The sequence below is a fragment of the Miniopterus natalensis genome, chromosome X (assembly GCF_054644295.1).
Source record: "Miniopterus natalensis isolate mMinNat1 chromosome X, mMinNat1.hap1, whole genome shotgun sequence".
NCBI lineage: Eukaryota > Metazoa > Chordata > Mammalia > Chiroptera > Miniopteridae > Miniopterus > Miniopterus natalensis.
In genome coordinates this window covers 29,021,311-29,047,159 of record NC_142103.1, presented here as the reverse complement: position 1 = coordinate 29,047,159, position 25,849 = coordinate 29,021,311, and the positions used below count along the sequence as shown (strand labels likewise).

At 42.2% G+C, this 25,849-nt stretch overlaps 1 protein-coding gene across 2 annotated transcripts; it reads right to left on the bottom strand.

Moving 5' to 3' along the window:
* Nucleotides 1-689: 689 nt before the first annotated feature.
* TRMT2B (tRNA methyltransferase 2B) lies at nucleotides 690-20,459 on the bottom strand. 2 transcript variants are annotated; one of them, XM_016195696.2, is made up of 12 exons: nucleotides 20,218-20,459; nucleotides 19,174-19,228; nucleotides 17,773-17,907; nucleotides 16,926-17,025; nucleotides 15,247-15,317; nucleotides 9,149-9,295; nucleotides 7,524-7,618; nucleotides 6,975-7,189; nucleotides 6,715-6,816; nucleotides 5,833-5,952; nucleotides 5,505-5,604; nucleotides 690-1,532 (listed from the first exon to the last, which is right to left on the bottom strand). In XM_016195696.2, exons 1-12 carry the CDS (start codon nucleotides 20,436-20,438, stop codon nucleotides 1,406-1,408), a joined length of 1,488 nt encoding a protein of 495 aa, XP_016051182.2. In that variant the 5' UTR covers nucleotides 20,439-20,459; the 3' UTR covers nucleotides 690-1,405. The 2 variants fall into 2 exon arrangements, with proteins under 2 accessions (XP_016051182.2, XP_087669716.1); XM_087813590.1 differs by lacking the exon at nucleotides 17,773-17,907.
* Between the last annotated feature and the right edge of the window lie 5,390 nt (nucleotides 20,460-25,849).

Here is a 25,849-nt window from a genome sequence, read left to right as displayed (position 1 = left end):
TTGGCAGGGGGTAGAGGAAAAGAAGGTCTCAGAACTCCCAGGCTTCTGGCTTGAGTGACTGAGTAGATTGGTATATTCATCCAAATTTGGAATGTAGGAACAAGAACAGATTGAGGGAAAGATGTGAAACATTCGACATGATGAGTTTGGAATATCTAGAATATATCCAGGTGGAATCTACCTTGTAGGCAGTTGGACACAGGAACGAGAAAGATAACTCTGGGTCCAACTTAGATAACTAATAGATGGGATTTCCATTTGCAGATATAGGGAATAAAGGGGAAGAAAATAGAAGTCGCTTTACATTTAATTATTTTAAGTTATAAAATGACATAACCCTATTACATAAAATGAGATATAGGAAAATCGAAATAAAGCTTATACAGCTACCATATATCAACACTTCTTATCATTTTAGATTATTTTTTTCTATTTGTAAATAGATATTTATAAATTAGCTTTAATAGCCATGGTTGTTGTTTTTTCTGAGGAGGCTTCTCTAGAAGTATTTAGGATTGAGAAGAATTGAAAATACTAATTGGCCCGATATCATTTTGTAAATCAGACAATGTTTGCTAAGTTACACATTCTGAGGCTGTTAAAAATTGCAAAAAACAAAATCTAAATTGTTGGGCAAGTATCCAAGAACAAGTCCAGAGCTGAATATAGAAATCATGCACCAGAGAATGTCAGTTTCAATATCCAGTTTATTATAGTATGTACTGGATCATTAGGGAGTTCTGGAGCTTTCTGCCTCCATACTACACAGCACATATGTAGGTAGTCAGTCCCTTCTCTGAAGATCTCCTTTCCCATGGGGTCTCTTCTAATACCAGTTCTCCCTCTACAGGTAAGAACTAATTGGTGCTATTGCTCCCAGGAGTAACCACACTTTTAAAGGGTATTCTAGAAGCCTAGAAAACCCAAAGGAATGAAGCTCTGCTGAGTTCATGTAGTCACCCTGCAATCACTTTATAGCTTACTCTGCTTTTTTAAAAAAAGCTAGACTTGTTTCTAGTTGATTCTTGGCTACCTCATGAACACATATCTAATAAAATCTTGGGGCAAATACAGAGACCTGAGGCAGTGTGAAATTATTACCAGCTGCTAAGAAAAGCTCAGTTATCACACCACAGGCAGAGTCAGACAGAGGAGACAGGCTGACAATAAAAGGAAGGAACCATCCATATCCAGGGCCAAGGATCCGAGGTCACAGCAAACACACACGAGAGCAAGGGAACCTGAAAACTAAGGCTATAAATCTGGCTCGTGTAGGAAGGCTTGCTATCCAAAGACCGGCTTCCCCAGTAACACTCTCAGGGTCTGCAATGTAACCGTATGCCAAACCTAAAAGTTAATGAAACCTCGGCCTTAATGAAGAGCCTGCCATCTGACAGGAGGCTGCTTATCGAGTAAAGAGGAACACCAGCTCACAGTGTGGGGTGTGGGGGAACAGATCCACAGGCACGGCTTGTCTCAGGACGAAAGGCTCGCCAAGAAGCTTCTTAGCAGAGTTTGGGGGACAGCACAGCCTGTAGAACAAGATCACAACATCAGTTCCTACTAACCAAGGAGAGCTTCCGGGAACACAATTTCTTACATTTTAAGCCCTGCCTCTGTGTTCCCACAGCCCCCTGTGTTTCTTTCTATAACAGCATTTATCATATTTAATGTAGCTACCTGCTTTTTTAACCATCTTCGTCAATGAAGTAGAATCTTTTTGAGGTTAAAAATGAGGCAAAAACTGCTTATTATTCACCTCTGTGTTCCCAGTGTGTGACACAGAATAGGGGTCAATGGTGAATGGAGCAAGAGGCCTAGGTCATATACTTTTCTGTATGATTTGTACACAATAGGTACAAATCCAGGAGGTTAAGGTTCGATTCCCGGTCAGGGCACATGCCTGAGTTTCGGGCTCGATCCCCAGCAGGGGGCGTGCAGGAGGCAGCTGATCAATGACTTATCATTGAGGTTTCTCTCTCTCTCTTCCTCTCCCTTCCTCTCTCTGAAATCGATAAAAACATATTTTTTAAAAAAGATAGCTTACTATTATATAAACATTTTTTGCACTCCTGGCTATTTCCACTTAGTAACATACCTTGGAACCAAAATCATGAGGCACAAAATAATAAAATAGTCAGGACATATTCAAGATTAAATACTCTGGACTTCAAAGGACACCATCAAGAAAATGAACAGAGAACCCCCAGAATGAGAAACAATATTTGCAAATTATTTATCTGATAAGGGACTGGTATCCAGAAGCCAGACACAAAAGACCACATATTGTATGATTCCACTGATAGGAAATGTTCAGAGTAGGCAAATCAGTAGAGACAGAAAGTAGATTTGTGGTTGCGTAGGGTGAGGATGGGAGGTTTGGGGAAAAATAGGGTACATGATATTTTCTTGGCTTAATGAAAATGTTCCACAATTGTTGTGACAGATGCACAACTCCACAGATACACTAAAAACCAATAAATTATATAAATGGATGATCCATATGGTATGTGAATTATATCTCAGTAAAACAGTTTAAAAAATCAATAACTTGCATGATAAAAGGCACCAAACCAAAGACAGGAGACAACATACATGCTGGAAATACATTTGCAGTTTACATCACAGACAAAGCCGTTTTGCCTTAATTTGTAACAAACTCCTGGAAATCGATAAGAAAAAGAACAGCCCAAAAGAAAAATGAACAGAGATATGAAAAGAAAATATTATGAATGTGTTTATGAACTATGAAAGGGTTTGCAACACAAAAGTTTTTTGAAACTTTGATGATGTCCAATTACAGACACACACAAAACTTATTGGTTTTTGTTTATTTGTTGTTGTTGTTTGGGTTTTTGATGTCATATCTAAGAAAGCTTTGTCTAACCCAAGGTCACAATGATTCACTCCTACATTTTAGCTCTTACATTTAGTTCTATGATCCATTTTGAATTCATTTCTTTGCATGGTAAAATGAAGGGAGAAGTTACTCCGTACGCAGCCAAATTTAACATTTTATTATATGGCTTCTGAATTTTCAGTTAGAAAAGGCTTCTGTACTCCAAGATTATAAAGAAATTCTATGATGTCCCAGGCTACATTTATGGTTTTCCCTTTTTACAGTTAAATCTCTGACTCCTTTATAATATATCCTGGTACACTGTATGAGATAAAAATCCAACTTTTTTCTTCACCATGGCTACCCAGCTGTCCATCATCATGTACTGAAAAGTCCATCTTTTCACCATTGATTTGAGGTGCCACCTTTATCATATATATATTTTTTAATTTAACAGTATAATAAAGTACAAATGGAAGAGTAAATGTGCAGTAGACAAGCAAATAAGGCTCTGAACACAAATGGGCCTCATGCTATCACTTTGGGTAGAAGAAACTCTTTCATAACTTTCCCAATTTTGTTTCCATGGTCACTGGTCTATTTAGGTTTACTATATCTTCTGGAATTAGTATTAGCCATTGCATTTTCCCAGAAAATCGCCCATCTAAGTTTTCAAATGTATTGCAAGGGAGTTGTACAAAGTATTCCTTATCATTTTTATTTTTTTAATTTATTTTTATTTTTTAATGTTTATCTTTATTGTTGAGACCATTACAGATGTCCCCCTTTTAACCCCACTGATCCCCTCCGCCCACATCCATCCCACCCCCAGGCCCTCCCCACACCAATGTCCGTGTCCATGGGCCATGCCCATAAACATACAAGTTCCCTGGTTAATCTCTCCCCACCCACACCCCCCTCCCCGCCTTCCCTCTGAGATCCCTCAGTTTGTTCCAAGCTTCTATGTCTCTCGATCCACTTTGTTCATCAGTTTATTTTGTTTATTATATTCCACATATAAGTGAGTTCATCTGGTACTTGTCCTTCTCTGCCTGGCTCATTTCACTTAGCATAATACTCTCTAGTTCCCTCCATGCTGTGCCAAAGGGTAAAAGATCCTTCCCCTTCACAGCCGCATATTTACATGGTGTGAATGTGCCACAGCTTTTTTACCCACTCATCTACTGATGGGCACTTGGGCTGTTTCCAGATCTTGGCTATTGTAAATTGCGCTGCTATGAACATAGGGGTGCATAAGTTTTTTGTGATTGGTGTTTGGGGTTCCTTAGGATATATTCCTAGAAGTGGGATCACTGGGTCAAATGGCAGGTCAATTTTTAATCTTTTGAGGAAACTCCATACTGCTTTAAAATGTCTTCATATTTGTGGTTATACTCATCTTCTCATTTAAGAATGTATTTTTGTTTTAGTCCTTTATATTCTTGATTAGGGGTGTGTGTGTGTGTCTGTGTATTTTAGTTTCTTCTTCCAATAACATCTTCTTGTTTATTTGTTGAGTCTACAGGCTTTTGTTTTGTAGTTCATTAATTTCTGGGTTTTTTTTTTCAACATTATTGATTTCTTCCTTCAGTTTCCTTTAGGCTTATTGTTCTTTTTCTAGCTCATTAACTTCAAAGCTCAATTCATTTACTTTTATCTTTAGTTTTAAATTATTTTTATTGAATTTATTGGGGTGACACTGGTTAATAAGATTATATAGGTTTCAGGGGTACAATTCTATAACACATCATCTGTATATTGTACTGTGCGTCCACCACCCCAAGTCAAGTCTCCTTCCGTCACCATTTATTCCCCTTTACCCTCTCCTGCCTCCCCCACCCCCTTCCCTCTGGTAATCACCATGCTGTAGTCTGTGGCTATGATGTTTGTTTGTTTTTGTTGGTTTGTTTGTTTTTGCTTAATCCCTTCAATTCATTTACTTTTAAATCTCACTTGTTTCAGCCAGTCATATCATCTGTACTTTATACCCACCCATGTGGCTGGAATTTTAAAAATAAATTGCATTACTTATATAAAAAGAAAAATAGGGAGGAGAGAGAGAGAGAGAGGGAGATTACCAGAAGAAAACATTTCAAAAATCAAAATAGTTGACCAGGGCCAGAACTGAGATGAAGCAAGAGGTATTCACTTTGGCTGCAAAATATAAGAGGATGGCAAAAAACCCAAAATGCCAGCAATCAAGACACATAATATTTTGATGCAGTATTTCAGAAAATCCAATTAGAAAGCTATGGTGTGCAGGCTGGCTGCCTACTTTTGTCAATAAAGTATTATTGGAACCAGGGCCAGGATTAGGGTAAAGTGAATGAGGCAAGGTTTAGCAAGTACAGGAGTGAATGTCGCCTTTCTAAACAATCTTAATATTTTGTTTACCATAAATTTTTGTACTAATTTTGATTTCTGAAAATATTGCATTAAAATGTATCTTGATTACTGAGATTTTGGGCACCCTTTAAAGTTTACACCCAGAGTTGCTTTTCTTGCCTCACCCAAGACCAGGGCCCTGTAATTGACTCTTGGTGGCAGTATAATGACTTTTTTCCATTCCTTTACACTTTTCTGCATTTTTGAAAATGTGCACAATAAACATGAATTACTTTGATCATCAGGAAAGAAATAACTTAAAAAAGACGTCAAGACTCACTCAATGATGTTCCTTGTGGTTTCACCATGGGGCTTGCAGGAAATAAATACTAGTGTTCGGATGGCCCTGCAGTTTCGAATGGCTTGAACCACCCGGTAATCTGAAGGCAGAAAGACATTGCTACTGATATAATTAAACTATCATGATCTGGGTTATCACAAACTCTCAACTGGCCATAACCTAGGATTGGTGAGGCATAGGGGAGAAAAAGGGTTCAGAGCCAGTCCAATGGGGGTGCCCTGAGCATGGTGTGGGGATGGGGCTAAAGCTTGGGGACATGATGGGAACACCCAACTAGTTCTGTAGCAGGAAAGCTATTCATCCTTACGTAGTCCCGCCCGGGCTGGGTTCACCACAGCAACAATGAACTGCTCATCTTCTTTTGACTTTAGCAGCTGTGGCAAAATCTTCTCTGCTCGACCAGCGTGGAATTCACAGTTGGTGATGCCTGCAGAAGAGAGGCCCACATGACATAAATGAAAACTCATGCCCACCAGTGGGGTGCAGGGAGCCTCAACTTTGTAGAAACGTACAGGAGCCAGGGCTCTGCCATCTTCCTTTAGATCTAGCATACCTCTGAGGAACAACGAAAGAAATGCTTTTGGACCTGCTTCATTTATCCAACAGGCTTTCCTTTGTAATATCTCAGTAGGCCTTTCAGCTTGAGGGGCTAGGCAGTGTTACACAACTTCGTGACTCACACAGCACACAAGTACCTATACTAAGAGAACCTTGACTTTTACTCAAGTGCTCTTTCTGTTATTGAAGGTTTTCACAGAGAAACTCTGGAGTTATGTGGTAAGGTGGGGGGACAAAGAGATCTGTTTTCTATATCGCAGTTTGGCAGAACATTTTAGAAGAAAAGGTTCTGTTACTAAAAATAATTTGAAACCTATTGTATTACACTCTGATACCTCATGAGTCTAATGTCAAGAGGCTCTTCTATATTATCCAAAGTTTTGCCAAGTTCCCTTGCTATCACTTAGGCTTATTTCTTCCCTCAGGCTCTTTTTTTGGGGTAGAATAAAAAAGATCAGATATTGGGATCTCTTTCGGAAAACCATCAGGACCCAACTCTGACCACTCCAGAACGCCCTCCCTTCCTCCTTACAGGTCGTGGATGCAGTAGACGCCCCTTCCCACACAACCCTTTTCATAGCATAGAAACAACTGCAGCTCTTCACTTCTCCCCAGACTGTAAACAGTGTACCATTGAAGGCTGCAGTCCACCTGGCATCCTCTACCGCCTGCTCCACCAACTCAATCCCAAGGACCTGGGAGGTATACTGAGCCAGAGAGAGGCCGATCACACCTGGGGAAATAAGAGAGAATAAAAGGAGGGGATTTTAGGATTTTAAACCAATGAGATTATGCCTGCACCACGACCACCACTGCAGGGCCCCTAGGTACTGGGTGAATGGAGTTTAGGAGCTAAGCAGCATGTAGATTCGGCCCTGGGCTGCCACTTGCCAGTTCCACAGCAGATGTCAAGGAGAATGGTGTTAGAGTTCACTCCACTCAGCTTCCCCACGGTCCGATACAGCATCTCTGCACCAGCAGTGTTAATCTGGAAAAAGGCATCTGGAGAGATGCGGATCTTCAAGCCCAAGAGCTCTTCAAAGATGTGGGGTTCCCCAAATAGGAGCTGGTAGGGGGATTGTTCATGGCTGCAACGGGTCCTGGTGCTGGAAAAGAATAAAAGAAGAAAGCATCTTGGAATGGCAGACCATTCTATCTCTAGTGGTTGGTTGGAGGGGGAGGCCCCAGCATCTCATCTAGGAGATACGGCCTCCAGGGCATGGCCCTGATTGCTCTGTGGGAGTTCCCCTCTCAAAGGATGGAGGTACATGCAGACACTCTATCATCTACAGTCTGGTCTGGGTTCCTAGACTTGGGTGGGGTACGAGGGCCACTTAGCCCAGATCCTCCATAACCAGCAGCCCAGCCTCTGCAATCCCCAACCCAGACTACGGCAAGCCACCTGTCTCTGTGCTTGCTGTTTGGCTGTCCCAGGCTTACCTTTCCTGGAAGTAAAGTGATGTCAAGCCACAGACTGCTCCTGGCCCTTTGATGAAAAACTCCTTTACAGTCTCCTTCTGAACACAGAGTTCCTCCTGCCCACACCACAAAATCAGGAATCAAGCAAAGACTCATTTCTGACAAGTTTTCTCTCCTAGCTCCACAGTCATCAGGCCTGCAGTAGTCACACATGAGGGTACATTTCTCAAATTCTATTATAAATAACACTTAACATAAAGCAATGTTCTATAGAACAAAGAGTAAGTTATTTTCACATCTCAGTAGAAGCATCGCTTTCCTTATTGGCTTTTGACAAATCCTATAATATAGACACACATTTTCTCTAGTCTGAGCCCTTTTAATAGTTCTCTAAAGAAAATATGACTTAGGCCAGCTGGTGTGGCTCAGTGGTTGAGCATCGACCCGTGAACCGAGAATCACCAGTTCCATTCCTGGTCAGGGCACATGCCCAGGTTGTGGGCTCAAACCCCAGTGGGGGGTGCAGGAGGCAGCCGATCAATGTTTCTCTCTCATTGCTGTTTCTATCTCTCTCTCTCCCCCCTTTCCCTTCCTCTCTAAAATCAATAAAAACCTATTTAAAAAGGAAAGAAAATGTGAGTTATTCTTGTAAACAGGAGCTAAACTAAGCTTCTGTCCCATCATGAAGAAGCAATAACTTTTCAATCCCCTTCACACTTCTCTGCTTCAAATATCTCAACCATTCACCCAACCACCACCTCAGAGGACATGAGTGCTAGGAGAAAGGAAAGTGCTAGGAAGAGAATGAGCATTATAACTACATCCCTTCTTTGAATTCAGAACTTTTTAAAATTCCTATATCATGCCTGGCCAGGCATGGCCCAGCAGTTGAGCGTTGACCTGGGATGCAGGAGATCGATTCGATTCCTGGTCAGGGCACATGCCTGGGCTGCAGGTGGCACATGCCCAGTAGGGGGCGTGCAGGAGGCAGCGGATCAATGACTCTCCCACCACTGATGTTTCTATCTCTCTCTCCCTCTCCCTTCCTCTCTCTGAAATCAGTATATATTTTAAAAATAAATAAAATAAAATGCCTACATCACTATAGAGAGCCTAGCCATCAACTTGACACAAGGATGTATCACAATAAACTATGTTGGAGCTATAGAGTTAAAAGGCCAGGAATCAATGACTTGGGTCCAGCCCCATTTTGGCTATTTCCTGGCCCTTTAACCTTGGGTACTTCTATGCCTCCATTACCCCATCTGTGAAATGAGGACGACAATACTTCTTGGTTAAGGTGATCACACAAGTAGAGGAATGTTTTAACATGTTAATGCTTTAAAGCTCCAAGTGCATTACAAGTGTAACGTATTATTTGGGTTATGAAATTCTGACTATATTCTAGTCTCTATTGAATTGTTTTTTGGATTTAGTAGAGCACCTAATAACTTCCATTGGCAAAGTTCTTACAAAAATACTTAGGGGTCCTCCCATGATAATTAACTTGGTAATTAGTCTGGCCTCAGTCTCTGTGGTTTGATTACGCCATCAGCATGGTTAAAAAGTACCCCGAAACTTCCAAAAACCAACTGCAGCATAGTAATAGCAGGGGTTGCTACGGAAGCTGCTCCTGTGAGTCTCACCTGCCTTAATTCCTGGGGATGGAAAGTAATGATGGCCATTGTGTGCCCTTGGCTATTGGTGCGGACTATGAGCTCACGCCAGTGTCCACCTTCATGAAACAGAAGGCAGGGCTCCATTGGGGACTGTCGAAGGAATACTTCGTAGTACTAGGAAGAAAACAGTATTATTACACAGGCAAAACTAACATGTTCCATAGCTTATTATTCATGCTGGGTGATTGTTATGGACTGTATTGTACCCCCCCCCCCAAAAAAATTCATATATTAAAGGCCTAACCCCAAGTACCTCAGAATGTGACTGTGTTTGGAGACAAGGTCTTTAAAGAGATGATTAAGTTAAATGAGGTCATTAGGGTGGGCCCTAATCTAATATGATCGGTATCTTCATTAAGAAAAAGAAATTTGGATACACAAAGATAAAACAGGATGGATACACAGAGCAAAGATCATGTGAAAAAACAGTGAGAAGATGGCAATCTACAAACCAAGGAGAGAGGCAACAGAAGAAACCAACTTGCCAACACCTTGATCTTGGACATTGCCTTTCGAACTGTGAGAAAATAAATTTCTGTTGTTTAAGCCACCTAGCCCGTGGTATTTTGTTATGGAAACCATAGCAAACTAACACAACGATATAAGAAACATGATCCCTGCCCTTTCACCTTACAGAGGGACACAATCCATTGTATTCCAAACAGTAAGCTGCACAAAGCCTTAAGAGTTGTATCCTTAGTCTGGCACATAATAGTTGCTCAATAATTATTATTGAAAGAAAGCATGAATGAACAGGAAAGGGTTTTTATTTGTATGTACAATCTCAGGTTATTCTATATATAGTATGGAATACAATAATCTTCCATTTCTGTGAACTTCTCCTGGCAGCAATTCCTAATATACTACTCAGCTGCTGTGATTCTATTCCTACCTATAACTTCCTGATACAAACCCATCATTTCTATATTTCTACATATAATCAAGTGCCAACTAGAGCATAGTTTAGTCAGCTCCTTCATTTCCTTCTGGTGAAAAGAAGTCAAATGCAATCCTGATGTAGTCCAACACAAGCTTGTTGCTGCCACAGCAGGACACACTGTCTGATTTACTAGGTCCTTTTGTTTTTGTAATACATGTATTCTAGGTCCACTGTATTTTCAAACAATCCCAAAATTATGCATAGAAGAGGGAGTTATAACAAAAACAGTGCTGCCTTAGAGGGTAAAATCAATTAAGGCTACCCATGATTACTTTTACTATAATTTCACATAAATGCAATATAAGATATGCCTGACTATACTGAACATATTTTTCAAATTGTGAAGTTGCTGATTTAAAATAAAACTGGTTCAATTGTTGTTTACTGGCTGGTGGGCAAAGAATGTTTTTTGGAAGCAAGATTCAAAAGCAAGAGGTCCTGAAAGGATGGGAAACTGAAAAAGTGAGTCAGTCCTGGAAGATATTGGGTAAGTAAATATAAAATACAGCTTCTCCGTGGTATAAGCTCAGGCCTCAGCATCATTTATAAAATGGAAACTGAGACTCCTATTCTTGTATGGAAATGCCTAAGTATCAATAGTGAAGGGACCTGTAATCATATTGCAACATATAAACGTGGCAAATCAACACATTGTACACCTGAAACTTATACAATAAAAATAAAATTTTTAAAAACACTCCAGATCTACCAGTTTATAGGAAACATAGGGGACATAGGGAGAATGGTAAGTGATATCATGGGGATTCAATCAGCAAAATACAGAATGTGAGAATCTCCACAGGAAAACAAACCAGTTTCTTCAAAAAGTAAATTACAAAGACAGAAAATAAATTAAGAGGGAGGGGGTACTTATAAATTGAAAGAGACTGAAGAGACATGTTAATTAAACACAATCTGTCTACTCTGACTACTGATTTGAACCAACTAAAAAAACAAACGATTTATGAGATAAATCAGCACAAAATTTGAACATTCACTGGATGCTTGATGATATTATGGGATAAACATTTATTTCTAGGTGTAATAATATAATGGAGTTAGATTTTAAAATTAAGTCCTTTCTTTTAGAACTCACACTCAAGTACATATTTACATTTTATTTGCCTCAAACTAATTTAATGGTGGAAAGTGGATGAGAGTATAGATTAAATAAGATTGGACACATTGATAAGTTTGTTGAAGCCAGTAATGGGTATATTTGGTCTGTTATACCATTCTCTATTTTAATATGTTTGTAATTTTCCATGATATAAAATGAAAGAAAATTTTGTACAATAAAGAAAAATAAAATCATAGTATACCTACTTAGCTCAGGAGTGAATATCTACATAGTCATAACAATATAAGCACTAAATAGTAATTTAACCAAAAACTGTGCTATAAAGATCTAAGACAGGTAGTTTGGGAGAAGAGACAAAATAAGAGAGATTCTTATATGCCATAACTGGAAGTCAACAAATAATATGTAAATTTGATAAATCAGAATATGTCAGAATAATGATAATGTACTATTTAGAAATATGGAACACCAGGAGAAATAGCTACAATAATTGCTACTGTTTCTCGGGAGCAAGACTCAAGAGTAAGGGCGGGCGGGGCAAAGGAGCACCATTTTCCCTTACTAATCTATTAGTATTATTTGACATAAAACTATGTACTTGTATTTCTCTGATAATATTTAAGACTTCCTTTTTAGGTCTTGATGCTCTGGCTGACAGCTCCCGTAAAATTCACATTTTGAGTTAAGCCTCGAGATGATATTTAAACCTCAAATTGGGGCAGATGAGGGTTATTCTATCATCTTAATGGAATGAGATGATACTACCAGTAATAGGGAAAGGGAAACAAAGGTATAAACAAACTGAGAATAGCTCAGCGAGTGCTGTCTGCCTGCCTATCTGATACTATTGTTATTACAATAAGCATCTGGCCTGTATTTGAGTATCTACTGGGTTGGATCTTAGGTCCAGAGCAAATATTGCAGGGAAGAGGAATCTGTCTGGACGGATGTGGGGGGTAGAAATTTGCCCAACAGAAGTTGGAAGGGCTAGAAACTTGGGTAAATATTGCGAAGAGGGAGTCATTCACCAAACACTTGATAAACACCAATTATGTGTTTGAATCTGTGTTAAATGCTAGGCTACAAAGTTAAATAATACATAGCTGCTACCTCCACATCCAGTGTGGGAAGCACCAATGCACAACAATGCAATACGGTGTAACAAGTGCTACAACAGCAGATATGCACCGAGATACAGGAGTGCAGAAGAGGGGAATCCCTAATCAGACTGAGGCATTAGATAAGATTTTCTACAGTTTCTGATGCTTTGAAATGAATCTTAAAGCATAAGTAGAAGCCAGGTAGAGAAAACTGAGGGCATTCTAGAAAGAGGACAGCCTTAGGCAGGAGTAAGATAGGCTGGTAGGATAACTCTAGTTCAATACAAATGGAAAGAGGAAAGCATGTGAGGATGTGGCAGAAGATGAGGCTAGGGGCCTTATCACAAAGATCCTTATGGGAAAATGTAAGGAATTTAAAGTCTATTTTAAAAACTATTGGGCAACTGCTGCAGAATTTTAAGAAAGAGAATGGTATGGTCTCATCTGCATTTTAAGGATGGCCCTGGGTGCAGCGTGAATACACTGAGGCAAGGGGCTGGAATCAGTGGAGCCACTTTGGAAGTGAGACAGGATGGTAGCTTGGAGTAGAGTGGTGGTGATGATGATGGTGGTGGAAATAAAGAGAAGAGGGTGGAATCAAGGTATCATTAGAAAGGAAAACTGACAGGACTTGGAAACTGATTAAATGTGGCTGAGGAGGAAGGGGAATTAAAACAGAGGAGCCTAGGATGACACGTTTCTAGAACATGGTGCTACCACTGAACAAGGTGAGAACAAAAGCAACACATCTGGAAAGGGAAGAAGATAGCTTTAGCTTAAGGGCAGTGGTTCTCAACCAGAGGTGACTGTGCCCTCCAAAAGACATCTAGGGACATTTTTGGTTGTCACAATTAATAGCATGTAGTGGGTAGAGGGCAGGGAAGCTGCTAAACATCCTACAGTGCACCTAACAGCCCCACACAACAAAAAAATTATCCAACCCCAAATGCCAATATTGTGGAGGTTGAGAAACATTGATCTAAAGCAATGCTGATTTGAAGAGCTCTGCAGGAGAGCTAGGTGAGGACATTTAGTAGCCTTTTGGAAATGCAGCTCCTGAAGCTCAAGAGGGAGCCGGAATGCAAATCCAGTTGACCCTTGAACACAGGTTTGAACTGCATGGGTCCACTTATAGTCAGGTTTTCTTCAATAAATATATTAGAAAATTGGGGGAGATTTGCAACAATTTGAAAAAACTCAGTTTATGATTTTTAAAACTAACTTTTTCTCTAGCTTACTTTATTGTAAGAATACAGTATATAATACATACAACATACAAAATGTGCTCATCAACTATTTATGTTATTGGTAAGGCTTCCGGTCAACAGTAGGCTATTAGTAGTTAACTTTGAGAGAGTCAAAATTTCCTCACATTGTCAACTGTATAAGTTTAGGAGTTGTCACTTTATAGGTGGTCATTCCAGTCATCAGCTATAGCTGAGTACAATCACTCATGAACATATTCAAAAAGAGGGCCAAGGACAGAACCCTGAGGGACACCAACACTTACAGTGGGAAAGGAGAAGAGGAAAAGATCCCATGAGCAAAACTAAGAAGTAGCCAGTGAGAGAGAAGGAAAATCATCAGAAAATGGTATCACAGAAACCAAACAAAGATAAGAGTTTCAAGGAGGGAAGTGAGAATAATTAGTGCCAATGGCAGAGAAAAGTTGAGCAAGTTAGGACCAGGAAGTTTCCACTGGATTTGGCAAAATAGAGGTCACTGATGACATTGGCAAGATCAAGTTCCACAAAGTGTTGGGGGTAGAAGCAAGAACGATCAGATTTTTAAAAAAGACTGGAGATATTTAACATGTTTATGAATTAAAAGAAAGGAGCAGACAGAGGTGGGGGAAGGAGGTAAAGAAACAGGAGAAAGTGGATATGCAATGAAGGAGCAAGATCCCGAGGAGGAAGGAGATGATTTTGAGACTGTATTTCAAGGAAGGAGAGCATCGGATAGGGAGAGAACCAACAGCCTTTCACTGATAGGAGGGAAGGAGGGATAAGATTTCAGCAAAGGTGGTGGATGATGGTAGGAGGAGCAGCCAAGGGAGTTCTCATCTAATGGCCTTAATCTGCCAGTGAAGAACCAGGAATGGTCATCTGCCAAAAGCAAGGGAAAAGGCGATGGACAGGAAATTTGAGAGGTAAGAGTTTAGAAGAGTCACTGAAGAGAACAGGAGAAGCAGCTGACATGGGCCGTGTAGGAAGGTTTCTGAAGAATGATCTTACCAAGGGAGCTATGTCCCAGCAGGAAAATCTTGGATGTCACGTGGTGTCCTATCAGAAGGCACCACGCAAGTGTCAGTAACCTGAACCATTAGGAGGGTGGGTGCTAGTAAGAATTAACAGGTAATAAGAATGTTAGCTGGGAGTTCTGTTCAGTCATCGCGAGTAAGGCTTTTGCCTATTTAAGGTCCATGAGGGCAGGCACCATGTCTATTGGAGTCACCTTTCGATTCCCAGCACCAAGCACAGCGCCCGATACATAGTAGGCACTCAATAAATAGTGGGTGCATGAAACAAGAGGAGAGAAAAATGTCTGAGGCCAGCCTCCTGATGCAGACGCCGCCTCACCACCACTCCCACATCTCTCATGATAGACCTCAATTCTGTTCCGCCGAAAATACTAGCCTTCCAAATATTCCAGACACCTGCCACTTGCTACACTGCCCTCAGCAGTACCTGGAGTTCCTAATACTCCCCTCCTATTAAAATTCCTTGGATGTCTGACATTTGCGGTAATGGATGCAATTTTCTCTCCTCCTCTCCGCCCTCCTCGAAACGAAATACTAGCAATGTTCTCTCCACATTAAGAGGTATGCTTTCAGAACAGGGCCCCACCTCCCCTGAAGCAGCTCTATTATTAAAATGTCAGGGAAGCTGCTGTTCCAGGCTGCAATGCCCCGGGTCATCTTCAACCAGCCCTTGTTCCTTATTACCTCGGCCACTTGACTGTGTTTCTCTGGGATGTTTTTCAGATGGTTAGACCGCACACAGACAATGTTTCTGTCTATGGAAAGAAAAATAATGTATACATTTTTTAACCGGAAAGAGTATTTAAAATAAAATGTCTGGCAACTCAAATTTCCTCCTTCAAAGAGGCATAAGCAGAGATGGAGAAGCAAAGTACCTACTTTAAGCTCAAAACCTTTTTTTTTTTTAGAGAAAATCTGTTTCCTGGTCTAGCCATTAAGAAGCTTATTCTGCCTTGGCCAGTTTGGCTCAGTGATTAGAGTGTCAGCCTGCAGACTGAATGGTCCTGGGTTCAATTCTGGCCAAGGGCATGCACCTCATTTGTAGGCTCGATCTCTGGCCCCAGTCGGGGTGGGACACAGGTGGGAGGGCAACCAATCAAAGTGCCTCTCTCACATCAGTATTTCTCTCTCTCTCTCTCTCTCCCTTCTACTCTTTCTGAAAAGCAATGGAAAAAATATCCTCAAGTGAGGATTAAAAAAAGAAAAAGCAGCTTATTCTTTGGGGTGAAGGGGGTGAGAAGAAATGGAAGAGGGTAGAGCGGGGATAAATGGTGATGAAAAAAATAAAATAAAATTTAAAAAATAAAATACAAAAGAAGCTTATTCTTAATGGAGCTAGTACACAATATTTTATCTCATGCCACAGATAAGCAATATGACAACATCTACTTTCTATTTGGATTTCAAAGGGGTAATGGGATTTGTTTTTCTGTTACTGAATAATATAACAGTAATGTCATATACTTATTTAATTCTGCACACAGAGGGGAAAAACCCAAGTGCCTGCCCTAATGAACTGCAGTGTTAAGCAAATGGATATTTAACATATATAATATAAAATGATGGTATTTCAAGTGGCCTTTTTGAAAATGGGCAAATGGAAAGTTCACGAATGGGATCTGGGAATGGATACTGGCATTAAGTCTTAGAAATATGCCATTTTCACCCGCCCGGGCGTGGCTCAGCAGTTGAGCGTTGACCTAGGATCCAGGCGATCGGGGTTCGATTCCCGGTCGGGGCACAGGCCCTGGTTGCGGGCTCGATCAATGACTCTCTCATCATTGATGTTTCTATCTCTCTCTCTCCCTCTCCTTTCCTCTCTCTGAAATCAATAAAGATATATTAAAAAAAAAAATATGCCATTTTCATTTCCTTCACCAACACCTCCCCTATCGATTCTTTTAAGGCAAATTTATCACAGAAGGCTCTCGTTTTCAGGGATATGGGAATGTGAAATAGAAAAGGCAACTCCAATAAGGAGAAGACTGCTTCCAGTACAGAAAGTAACACAAAATGATGACAATGATGATGATGATGATGATGACAAGAGCACCAGCAGCAATATGAACATTTACTAAGCACTTACTAGGTTTTAAGCACTTACTAGGTTTCTCCTTTTAGAGGGAGAAAGGATGAGGATTGTGGTTCCTGTCACTATGTTATAATGACTACCCACAAAAAAGTATCCGCAATTAACCATGTGATCAAGTTCAGCATCAAAGGCTTCCAAATCGACTTAGCCCTTTAAGGCCACCCACCGTGTTTCCTCCTCCTCTCCACTCCCACTGACACTGTTCTCTGCACCATTCCCTTCCTCTCAGTCCTTGGTTTGTTATTTCTACTAGTCACGACCATCAACTGACCTCTCCAAGTTCCCAGATAGTACCCTACAGTCTTCGGATTGCCATCTGGACCTCGGTTCACAGAGAAGGTGGACTTATTTCGGTAGCCATCGATGACAGGCTAGAGGAGGCAGAAGGGCAGGAAAGGGAAACAGGTCAAATGAAACCAAGGAGGACAACAACACAGGGAATGAGGGAATGTTCTCTGGATAAAGACAAATAAGTGATGCTTGCTTAGAGAGTACGGCATAGGTGAAAGTCTGTGACTGAGATCAAGACACTCCATAGACACTTCATAGCAGAAAGGAATTCCAATCTGGCCATAAAGCAGGAGTCAGCAAACTTTTTTCAGTAAAGAGCCAGATAGTAAATAATTTTAGGCTTTGCAGGCCACAGGGTTCCCATCACAACTACTCAACTCTGCCGTTGTAGTGTGAAAGTAGCCATAGGCAGTCCCTAAACAAGGAGCTCAGCTGTTCCAATTAAACTTTATTTATAAAATCAAGCAGCAAGACAGACATGGCCTAAGGGCCACAGTTTGCCAACCTCTGCCATAAATTAAATTTTGCCTCTCTGAGGCCTCTTTAGGTTTCCAAAGTTGGGTGCTTTCCGAGGAGGCAGTAGTGCAGTGGTTGAGAAAGTGGATTTTACATCAGATAGGCCTGAGTGTGAATCTCAGTTCTGGCACATTCTAGATGTGCATCCTTGGGCGAATTACTTAATCTCTCTAAGCATCAAGGTGTTCATCTGTAAACTGAGAGTGCCTACCCCCCAGAGTGATTATGAACAGTAAACAAAACAATAATGCATACTAATCACTTAGCAGAGGGTCTAGTCCCCAGCAACTGACCAAGAGGTGAGGGCTTACAGAAGGTATAATAGGATGGAGAAGACAACTGAGCCCCTCTGATTTGGGTGCAGCTGTTGTCACTTTGACTCCGTTGAACATCTGGAGGTAAGACTCTAGTCTTTGTAAAATCTTCTTCTGAGCTTCAAATTTCACCTGCAAAAGAATATAAGCAATAAAAGAAAAGACTTTTGCAATATCACCTCCAAGAGTGGAAAACAAATAGGATGAGAGAAGGTTGTCCCACAGATACTTGGGTCATGGTCTCAGCAGATAAATCCAGAATGATGGAAAAGCGACTGACCTAATAAGGTATTGGGGAAAGGTCAAGAGTGAGCTCTTGTGTAAGCTTGTCATTTTATCTGAACTTTCAGACTGAACACTCAAGCCTCATGTCAGTGCTAGACAGAACTTGCTGTGGTAACAGAAATGTTCCATTCTGGTATTATGTTCTACGTAATATGACAGCCACTAGCTACATGTGCTACTGAGCACTTGCAATGTGACTCATGTGACTGAGGAACTAAATTCTTAATCTTATTTAAGTTTAATCAATTTAAGACAGTCAGCTCTGCTATACCACGAAATAAGGGTTCCTACACCATACTATGCAAAATCACACAAAAGAAATCACAGGGCTCATGGGAAAAATAGGGTTGAGCACACATATTCCAAAACTTTATCAGTAATACACACAGAAAAGATAGGAACCTCACAAAAAGAATAGTATGGTTTTACATGTGAAATGGTAATAAAATGGATAAATACTACAATGAGGATGGCACTTGGCCCCGACAAAGACCTGAAGTTTGCTTGTGGAAGTACCTCTCCACTTGTGGGTTATCATGAGGTGGTGGAAGGAGGCCATGTGAATAGGATGGGAATTTCTAAGAGCCGATGTGGATGGGTGTGGCTCACAGCACGATCATCGAACTAAGAGAGCAGCAGATGTCTGTGGTCTGCGCATATGTTCATTTCATGGATTCTCATGCAACTCAGTTCAGCTGAGTGCAGTTTCCTTCTTTCATCTGGTATTTCTCGGGGACAAAATCACTCTTAAGCAAATGTGAAATCTGTATTATGTTCAAATTGCTTCCTAATACATCAATGCATTGGAACAGATTCCCATTTTCAAAACAAGCATTATTATAGTAGGATTGACCGTATTTAAATTTCAATAGCCACATGTAGCTAAAACTGTAAGAATAGCAAAAATGCAAGGAAGAAGGGAAACGGGCATTTATATATGGCTCTAGAGTTTGGAAGACATAATTGGCCTCAGGTTAAAATTTCAGAGTTGTTAGCATACTCAGTTTAAGGACTCCTTGGGGTATCTGGGTAGAACTGTTCAGTGAAACTTCTTACAGGTCTGACACCACTCGCCTGATGGAACAAAGGAGTGGACACAGGCTGGGTACCAACCTTGAGCTGTTCTTCATAGCTCAGCCTCCAGAGTGGTGTCACAACATCGGCCAGCCTCAAAGAAAATAATTCAGGCACTTAGTTCATCATATAAGTGTGTACTAAGAAACCACATTATACATAAGTACTTCCTGCCACCACTTTCTTTGGCATTTTTCTTATTATTCAAAAGACTTAACTCGCAAGCCCCTGGGGAGATAAAGTCTGGGAGAAGAGCCCATTTTGGTGCTGTCTACTTAACAAAACAGAACAGATGGGCAAACCTAATATAAGAAAAATCCAGATTTATCAGGAGGTAATTAGTCATATTACAAAAGGCTTCACTGTTGGGTTCCTTTATCTATTCCATCTCCCTAATGCTTTTAAAATGCAATTTGATTTAGAAAATACATTTGTTGCATAAGGTAAGGTATATCTGTGTTTGCATGGCTGCAATGGGACTATTCATTTGTAGTCCATCTAATCTCTCTCTGGGTCTCAAGTTTTCAGTACACCTGGCCTGGACCTTTTTAGATACAAGGTCCCAGTTTAATATCTCCTTTCTGCGAAAACCACACTTAAAGGCAAGGAGAATTTAAAAAAAATTTTTTTTTTGTTAATCCTCACCTGAGGATATTCTTTCCATTGATCATCAGAGAGAGTGAAAGGGAGGGAGGGAGGGGGAGAGAAAGAGAGAAAGAGAGAAACATGAATGTGTCACATCGATTGGTTGCCTCCCGCATGCACCCTGACCAGGGCCGGGGATGGAACCTGCAACCCAGGTATGTGCCCTTGACCGGGAATTAAACCCGCAACCCTTGGTGTGCAGGCCAACACTCCAAGCATTGAGCCATGCTGGCCAGGGCAAGGCAGGGAGAATATTTTCTGCAATCTCAAAGCATTTCCCACAATATTCCTAGGATGTCAAGTTCACTCTGGGTATCCTACCTGAGGCACCCCTTCGAATCTTTGTCATGCCACATTAGTTACATCAGGAATATAGAATTTCAGTAGGCCCAGAGATTCAGACTTGCTAAGGGGAAAGAACATCAGCCTGGGTCTTACCTTTCCTGCCAGGAACCATCTAGTGGTCCAAGATGGCTTGGTTTCTTCTGGCTTTTCTGTCCTCTTTGATACTTCTTGGCGATTACATGAGTAAAGGTTCCCTTACATGCTGAGTCCAAGAAGAGTTGTGACCAACCTGGAGGTTTTCTAGAACACCAGGGGAGCAATCCTGGTTTGGAGAAGAGACCCACTCTGGAGAGGATGCATCTCGGGTTGTGCATTGAGACTCTCGTCTTAATACCTGCCAAACACAGAAACACTGAGATTCACTTGCATGAAAGGTGGACAAACAGAAGCTGGAAGTGGAGGCACAACTCCCAAACCCCTTCATTCATTTACATTTACAGAAGCTCAGCACCTAGCACAGTGCCTGGCATAGAGTCAACAACACTCAGTAAAAGCAGGCCTACTGAGCAGAAGTGAACTACTGAAGGCTAGGCACTGGCTTAGGCTCCCAAAATAAAAAGGAGGAGCCCTGGCCGGTGTGGCTCAGTTGGTTGAGCATCGCCCCATGAACCAAAAGGTTACCAGTTCAATTCTCGGTCAGGGCACATATACAGGTTGTAAGTTCAATCCCCAGTTGGGGTGCATACGGGAGGCAACCTATCGATGTTCCTCTCTCACATTGATGTTTCTCTCTCTCGCTCTCTCTCTCCCCCCCTCTCCCTCTCCCTCCCTCTCTAAAATCAATTTTAAAAGAATTTTTTAAAAAGATAAGGAAACTATAGTCTTTCTCTTCCAGGAAAGAGTTCAACTCTCTGGATACACTTCTATGGCCAGTCCCTCTCCATTTTCTACCCTCCCACCCAACAACCAACAAATCAACTAATACGAAATGCTTACTATATGCAAGGCAGGGTGCCACGCTACATACTGAAAGGGTTATAAAGGTTACAATCTAATTGAGGAGATCAAGTGCAGACCCAGGGAAAGATGATAATATCCTTGGTTCCTGATAAGTGCTCAGGAAAGGCTTCCCAGGAAAGGCATCCCAGGTAGGTCTTGCACCAAGTCTTAAGAGACAGCAGGGAGGTGAATCGGGTGTTTGGAGGACAGTGGCTTAGACTGATTGGGCTAAAACAGTAATTCATCTTCATCTTAGGGAACAGGGGAAATAAGACTAAAAAGTTACATCAAAGTGAGATCTGGAAGAACTTTAATGCCCGAATAAAATATAGACTTTATTGTGAAGTCAATAGCGAGTTGATGGAGGCTTTATGTAGAGAAATAAAGATAAAATAGGGAGCTTAATAAAAAGCAAATTCATGTTTGAAGCATGTGTTTGAAATGGTAGGGAAACAAACAAATGGAAGTGTCTAACACGTAGAGAAGCAGTACTACATGTCAGGAGAGAAGTCAGGGCTAGAGGTTTGGTCAAGTGTCTATAAGAAATACAAGCTGTCATATTTTTTAAAAAAGAGCTTTCAACAGAATAGCAAACGGCCAATGACTAAACCTGGGAGAAAGGCGGTATTTGGGGAGCAAGAGATGCTGGTGACTCAGACTCAGGAGAGTGTATAGCTTAGAAGCCAAGAGAGATGGCTTTCAGGAAGGTACTGACACATTCAATAAGTCTGAGGCCAAAGAAGGAAGGGAAATAAGGCAATGGGAAGTGGCAGGAAGTAGGGACAAAAGACGTTTGAGATCTTAGGTGCCTGGGCAGTCCCCTGGCTGCTCCACTTACTAGCCAGGTGGCCTTTGACAAGTTAATCATTCCCTCTGACCTTCCTTTTTTCATCTGTAAAATGGAAATAACAATAGTAACTATCTCATATAGTGGTTGTACGAGTTAAATAAGGGGTAATTAATAAAAAGGACTCAGCAGAAGATTAAATCAAAATGTTTGTAAAGCTCTGAGCACAGTGCCCAGGACCTAGCCAAAACTCAGTAGGTGTTCATTATAACTGTCATAATGTTTAAAGACAGTATGGGACTGAGTGGCAGTGGCAATATCGAAGGAGGGCATCAGGGAGGAGGAATAGTGGGAGTAAATGAGGGAAAAGCTGAAAGTGTTGGGCAGGGGGAGGGCACTCTGGAAAGAGGAAGGAATCCCTCTTCCTCCAACACAGGACCCTGTGGTTGCCTATTTACCTTATGCTGCCTGATCATTCACTGCTGTGGAACTCTGAGTATCCAGGACACATGAATGGGCTTAACCAAATACCTTACTGACGTGCTGTGAAGCTGCCTTTTTGCCCTTGCCCCCTACCTTGGACTTCATCCCAACGTAAGTCATACCTTAATTCATAATGATATCTATTTAAAAGTCCAATATATGTAATAGATTTATTAACTAAGATTCTTCCATGGCTCCCTCTATCACTGTGAAATTAGTATGCCATGATCACTAGGTAACTTAGAGGATGCTGACACGGGTGCTGTAATATTTCACCCATACACCATTTCTTTAGGTTTACAAAATACTAAAAAAAGTAACTGTCATAATAGGAAAGCACCTAGGGGGCAGAATACGTCAGATTTCTAACAATAAATTTAAGCTGGCCCAGGATTCAGGTGTTATTGATAGTACCCTCCATCCAACTCCCAGGAAGAGGCAAGTTGTTAAGAAGATGGACTTTAGCCCGGTCGGGTGTGGCTCAGTGATTGAGCATAGACCTAGGATCCAGGAGATCACGGTTCGAGCCTGCAACATGCTTGGGTTGCGGGCTTGACCTCCAGTAGGGGGCGTGCAGGAGGCAGCCGATCAATGACTCTCTCATCATTGATGTTTCTCTCTCTCCCTCTCCCTTCCTCTCTGCAACATCAATTAAAAAAAAAAAAAAAAAGAACATGGACTTTGGCCCTAGCTGGTTTGGCTCAGTGGTTAGAGGATTAGCCTGCGGACTGAAGGGTCCTGGGTTCCATTACTGCCAAGGGCACACACCTCAATGGCAGCCTCAATCCCTGGCCCAGGTCAGGACACGTGAGGGAGGCAACCAATCGATGTGTCTCTCTCACGTCGGTTTCCCTCCCTCTTTCTCTCTCTCTCTCTCCCTCTCTCACTCTCCCCCCCTTCCACTCTCTCTGAAAAGCAATGGAGAAATATCCTCGGGTGAGGATTTAAAAAAGAAAGAAAGAACAGGGACTTTGAAACCATGTTCTAATCCCAGATCTGCTTCTCACTAGCTCTGTGACTTTGTGCAAGTTGCTTAAGCACCATGAATCTCGGTGTCACCATCTATAAAAATAGGACTGATAACACCTACCTTTCAGGGTTGTGGTGTGAATTAAACAAGCTCATATATATATATATAAAGTGCTCAGTGCTCAAGGCTGTGCTTAACACGGAAAGTGTTCAACATGTGTCGCTGCCCTTCCTTACACTCTGATTTGAAGCATGTCACTTGAGTTCTTTTTGTCTCAACATGTCCAACCTGCAAAACTAGAGATGTAATAATGTATGCTAGTGGTGTGAGGATAAGTACAATTACGTGGGAAACTTAAAAAAAAAACACACACAAAAACCGTTTCCTAACATTCTGCATTAGTGCCTGCTGGAGCATGGTGGGCTTAAGGCCTGCCCTGGACCACCTGCTAATACTATCAAAAGTGTCTGACCTGTGATAGACATTTCCCTAGGGTGAGATAAATGTACCTATAACAATTTTTAAAAAGCAAAAGCCAGTGGGAGGAAATGAGTGAAAAGGTATGAGACAAAGAAAAAAAAACAATGCTTCTGGGGGGGGGGTGCTGTAGAAAACCCAGACTACAGAGGAAGGGCCAGGGAAGGGGCCCTGTCCCTCCAGCTGGCAGGGAAGGATGCAGGAAGCCCCAGGCCCATTTGGGGCTTGGCAAAGGAGGGACAGGGGTGCTGAGGCATTTGGAGACAGCTACGTTTACACTTTTTTGTGGGTGTGTGGGTCCTCTCACTGGTGACTGCCACCATGAGACTGTGCTCTACTTGCCCTGTACCCCAGCAGAAGGCCCCTTGTCAATTTAGGTTTCTTCCTCCAAATTATCAGATGTTGTCTAAAATAGGATCCCACTATTTTAGGGTGCCAACCAGCCATCTCTCCCAGTAAAGAGCCTTTCATCATATTTAGTAAATTCTCTAGTGAAATATATTTTTCAAGGCAGCAGAGTAATACTAGTCAAAGTGAGTTATGTTTCTGTTTCACGTCAGAGGGGGCATTTCTTCACAGAAAATACTATTTTTATAGTTTTTCCTGTTTTAAACAAATACTTGGATTTTTTATTTTTATTATTTAGTGTGTGAGAACTGCTTTGTTTCTGCCTCAGAAACTGATCTCAAAGGGACCCAGGGCCCAAAGCTGCTAGATAGGAAGGTAGGCTAACTCTCTAAGGTTGGGATGGCTTACCTGCCTGAAATGCTGAGAAGCTCAAATCAGTGACCACGTGGTGGGTAGATCTGAACAGGGCCAAGGATCTCCTTGCAGCAGAACGTTCGCCCGCTGGCAAAGCCCCGCTTACACTCTCTGCTCACCCTTCCTTCAGTTGGCCTGGCGCCAGACACGGTTCCTGGCTAAATCAGGTGGGTTTACTGATTGGTCTTGACTGTAGCCCAAGTGGAGTCAGGTCTGTCCTTTTCCCACCAGACCCTCTCACCCGCCCCGCAGCCCCCTCTGCTTTGCGCAAGTTCTGCCCACCGCGTCTGCTGGAAGGGGTCACTAGTGAAGGGTGCCGCTGCACTTGGGCAGGATGCGGGGCCTGGGGAGGTCTGGAAGGGCGGGGTGCACGGGTTGGGAAGGAGGTCAGAGCACAGGGGAACTCACAACTAGACGCGACGTCGCGGAGGCTGCGTGGAGCCGGGTTCATCCCAGTCCCCACCCCCGCCAGCCAATTCCCCGCCCCAGAGCAATTTGGCGCAGTCAGCAGTTTTCAGTACAGCGGGGTTAAATCAGGTTTCCCGGGTGCTCCCAGTAACCTCCTTACCTTCGTGCCAATAAAGCCTCTTAAAGAACTGAGGGGGGCAAACGAAAAGCCTGCGGGGGGCCTGGATCGCGGCCGCTGGAGTCACTTCCTGGTGCGCAGGGCACCGGGTCTCCAAACGCGCACGCAGCCCGCGGGGCAGGCGCGGGGCTCCTCCCAGCCCCCCCCCCCCCCGCCCCCCCGACGAGGCTGCGCTCCCTACTCTGCAGGGGGCGCTTCTTCTTCAAAAGCACCTCGCCTCCCTCGCAAGTTCTCCCCCCTCCCGCGACCCAGCCCACCGCCTGCCGTTAGCGTTGTCCCATCGGGATCCTGATAAGCCTGGAATACCACCGGGGAATTCGCACCGCTGTGTTAATAGTGCTGACCTTCTTCTGGGCGTTTGTGGTTTAACACTTTCAACCAAAAGAATAGATTTCTATTGGTAGACTTGCAGGGATCAGGTCCGAAATGGGTCAGGAGATTGGGAGATGAAGAAGGTTTTCTCAAATCGAAATCTTTTATAAAAGGCAGCCCTGCCCTGGCAGGGTAGCTCAGTTGGTTTGGACACCCCACGGTTGCGAGTTTGATCCCCAGCCAGGGCACTTACAAAAAAAGCAACCGAAGAATTCGTAAATGGAAAAACAAATCGATGCCCACCCCCCCACACCTCAAAATTTTAAAAAGCAGCCCTATTTTGGGCCATAGGCTTTTTCAGGCATTTGTTCTTCCTCTGTTTTATACTGCATCCTAAAAGTATTATGTT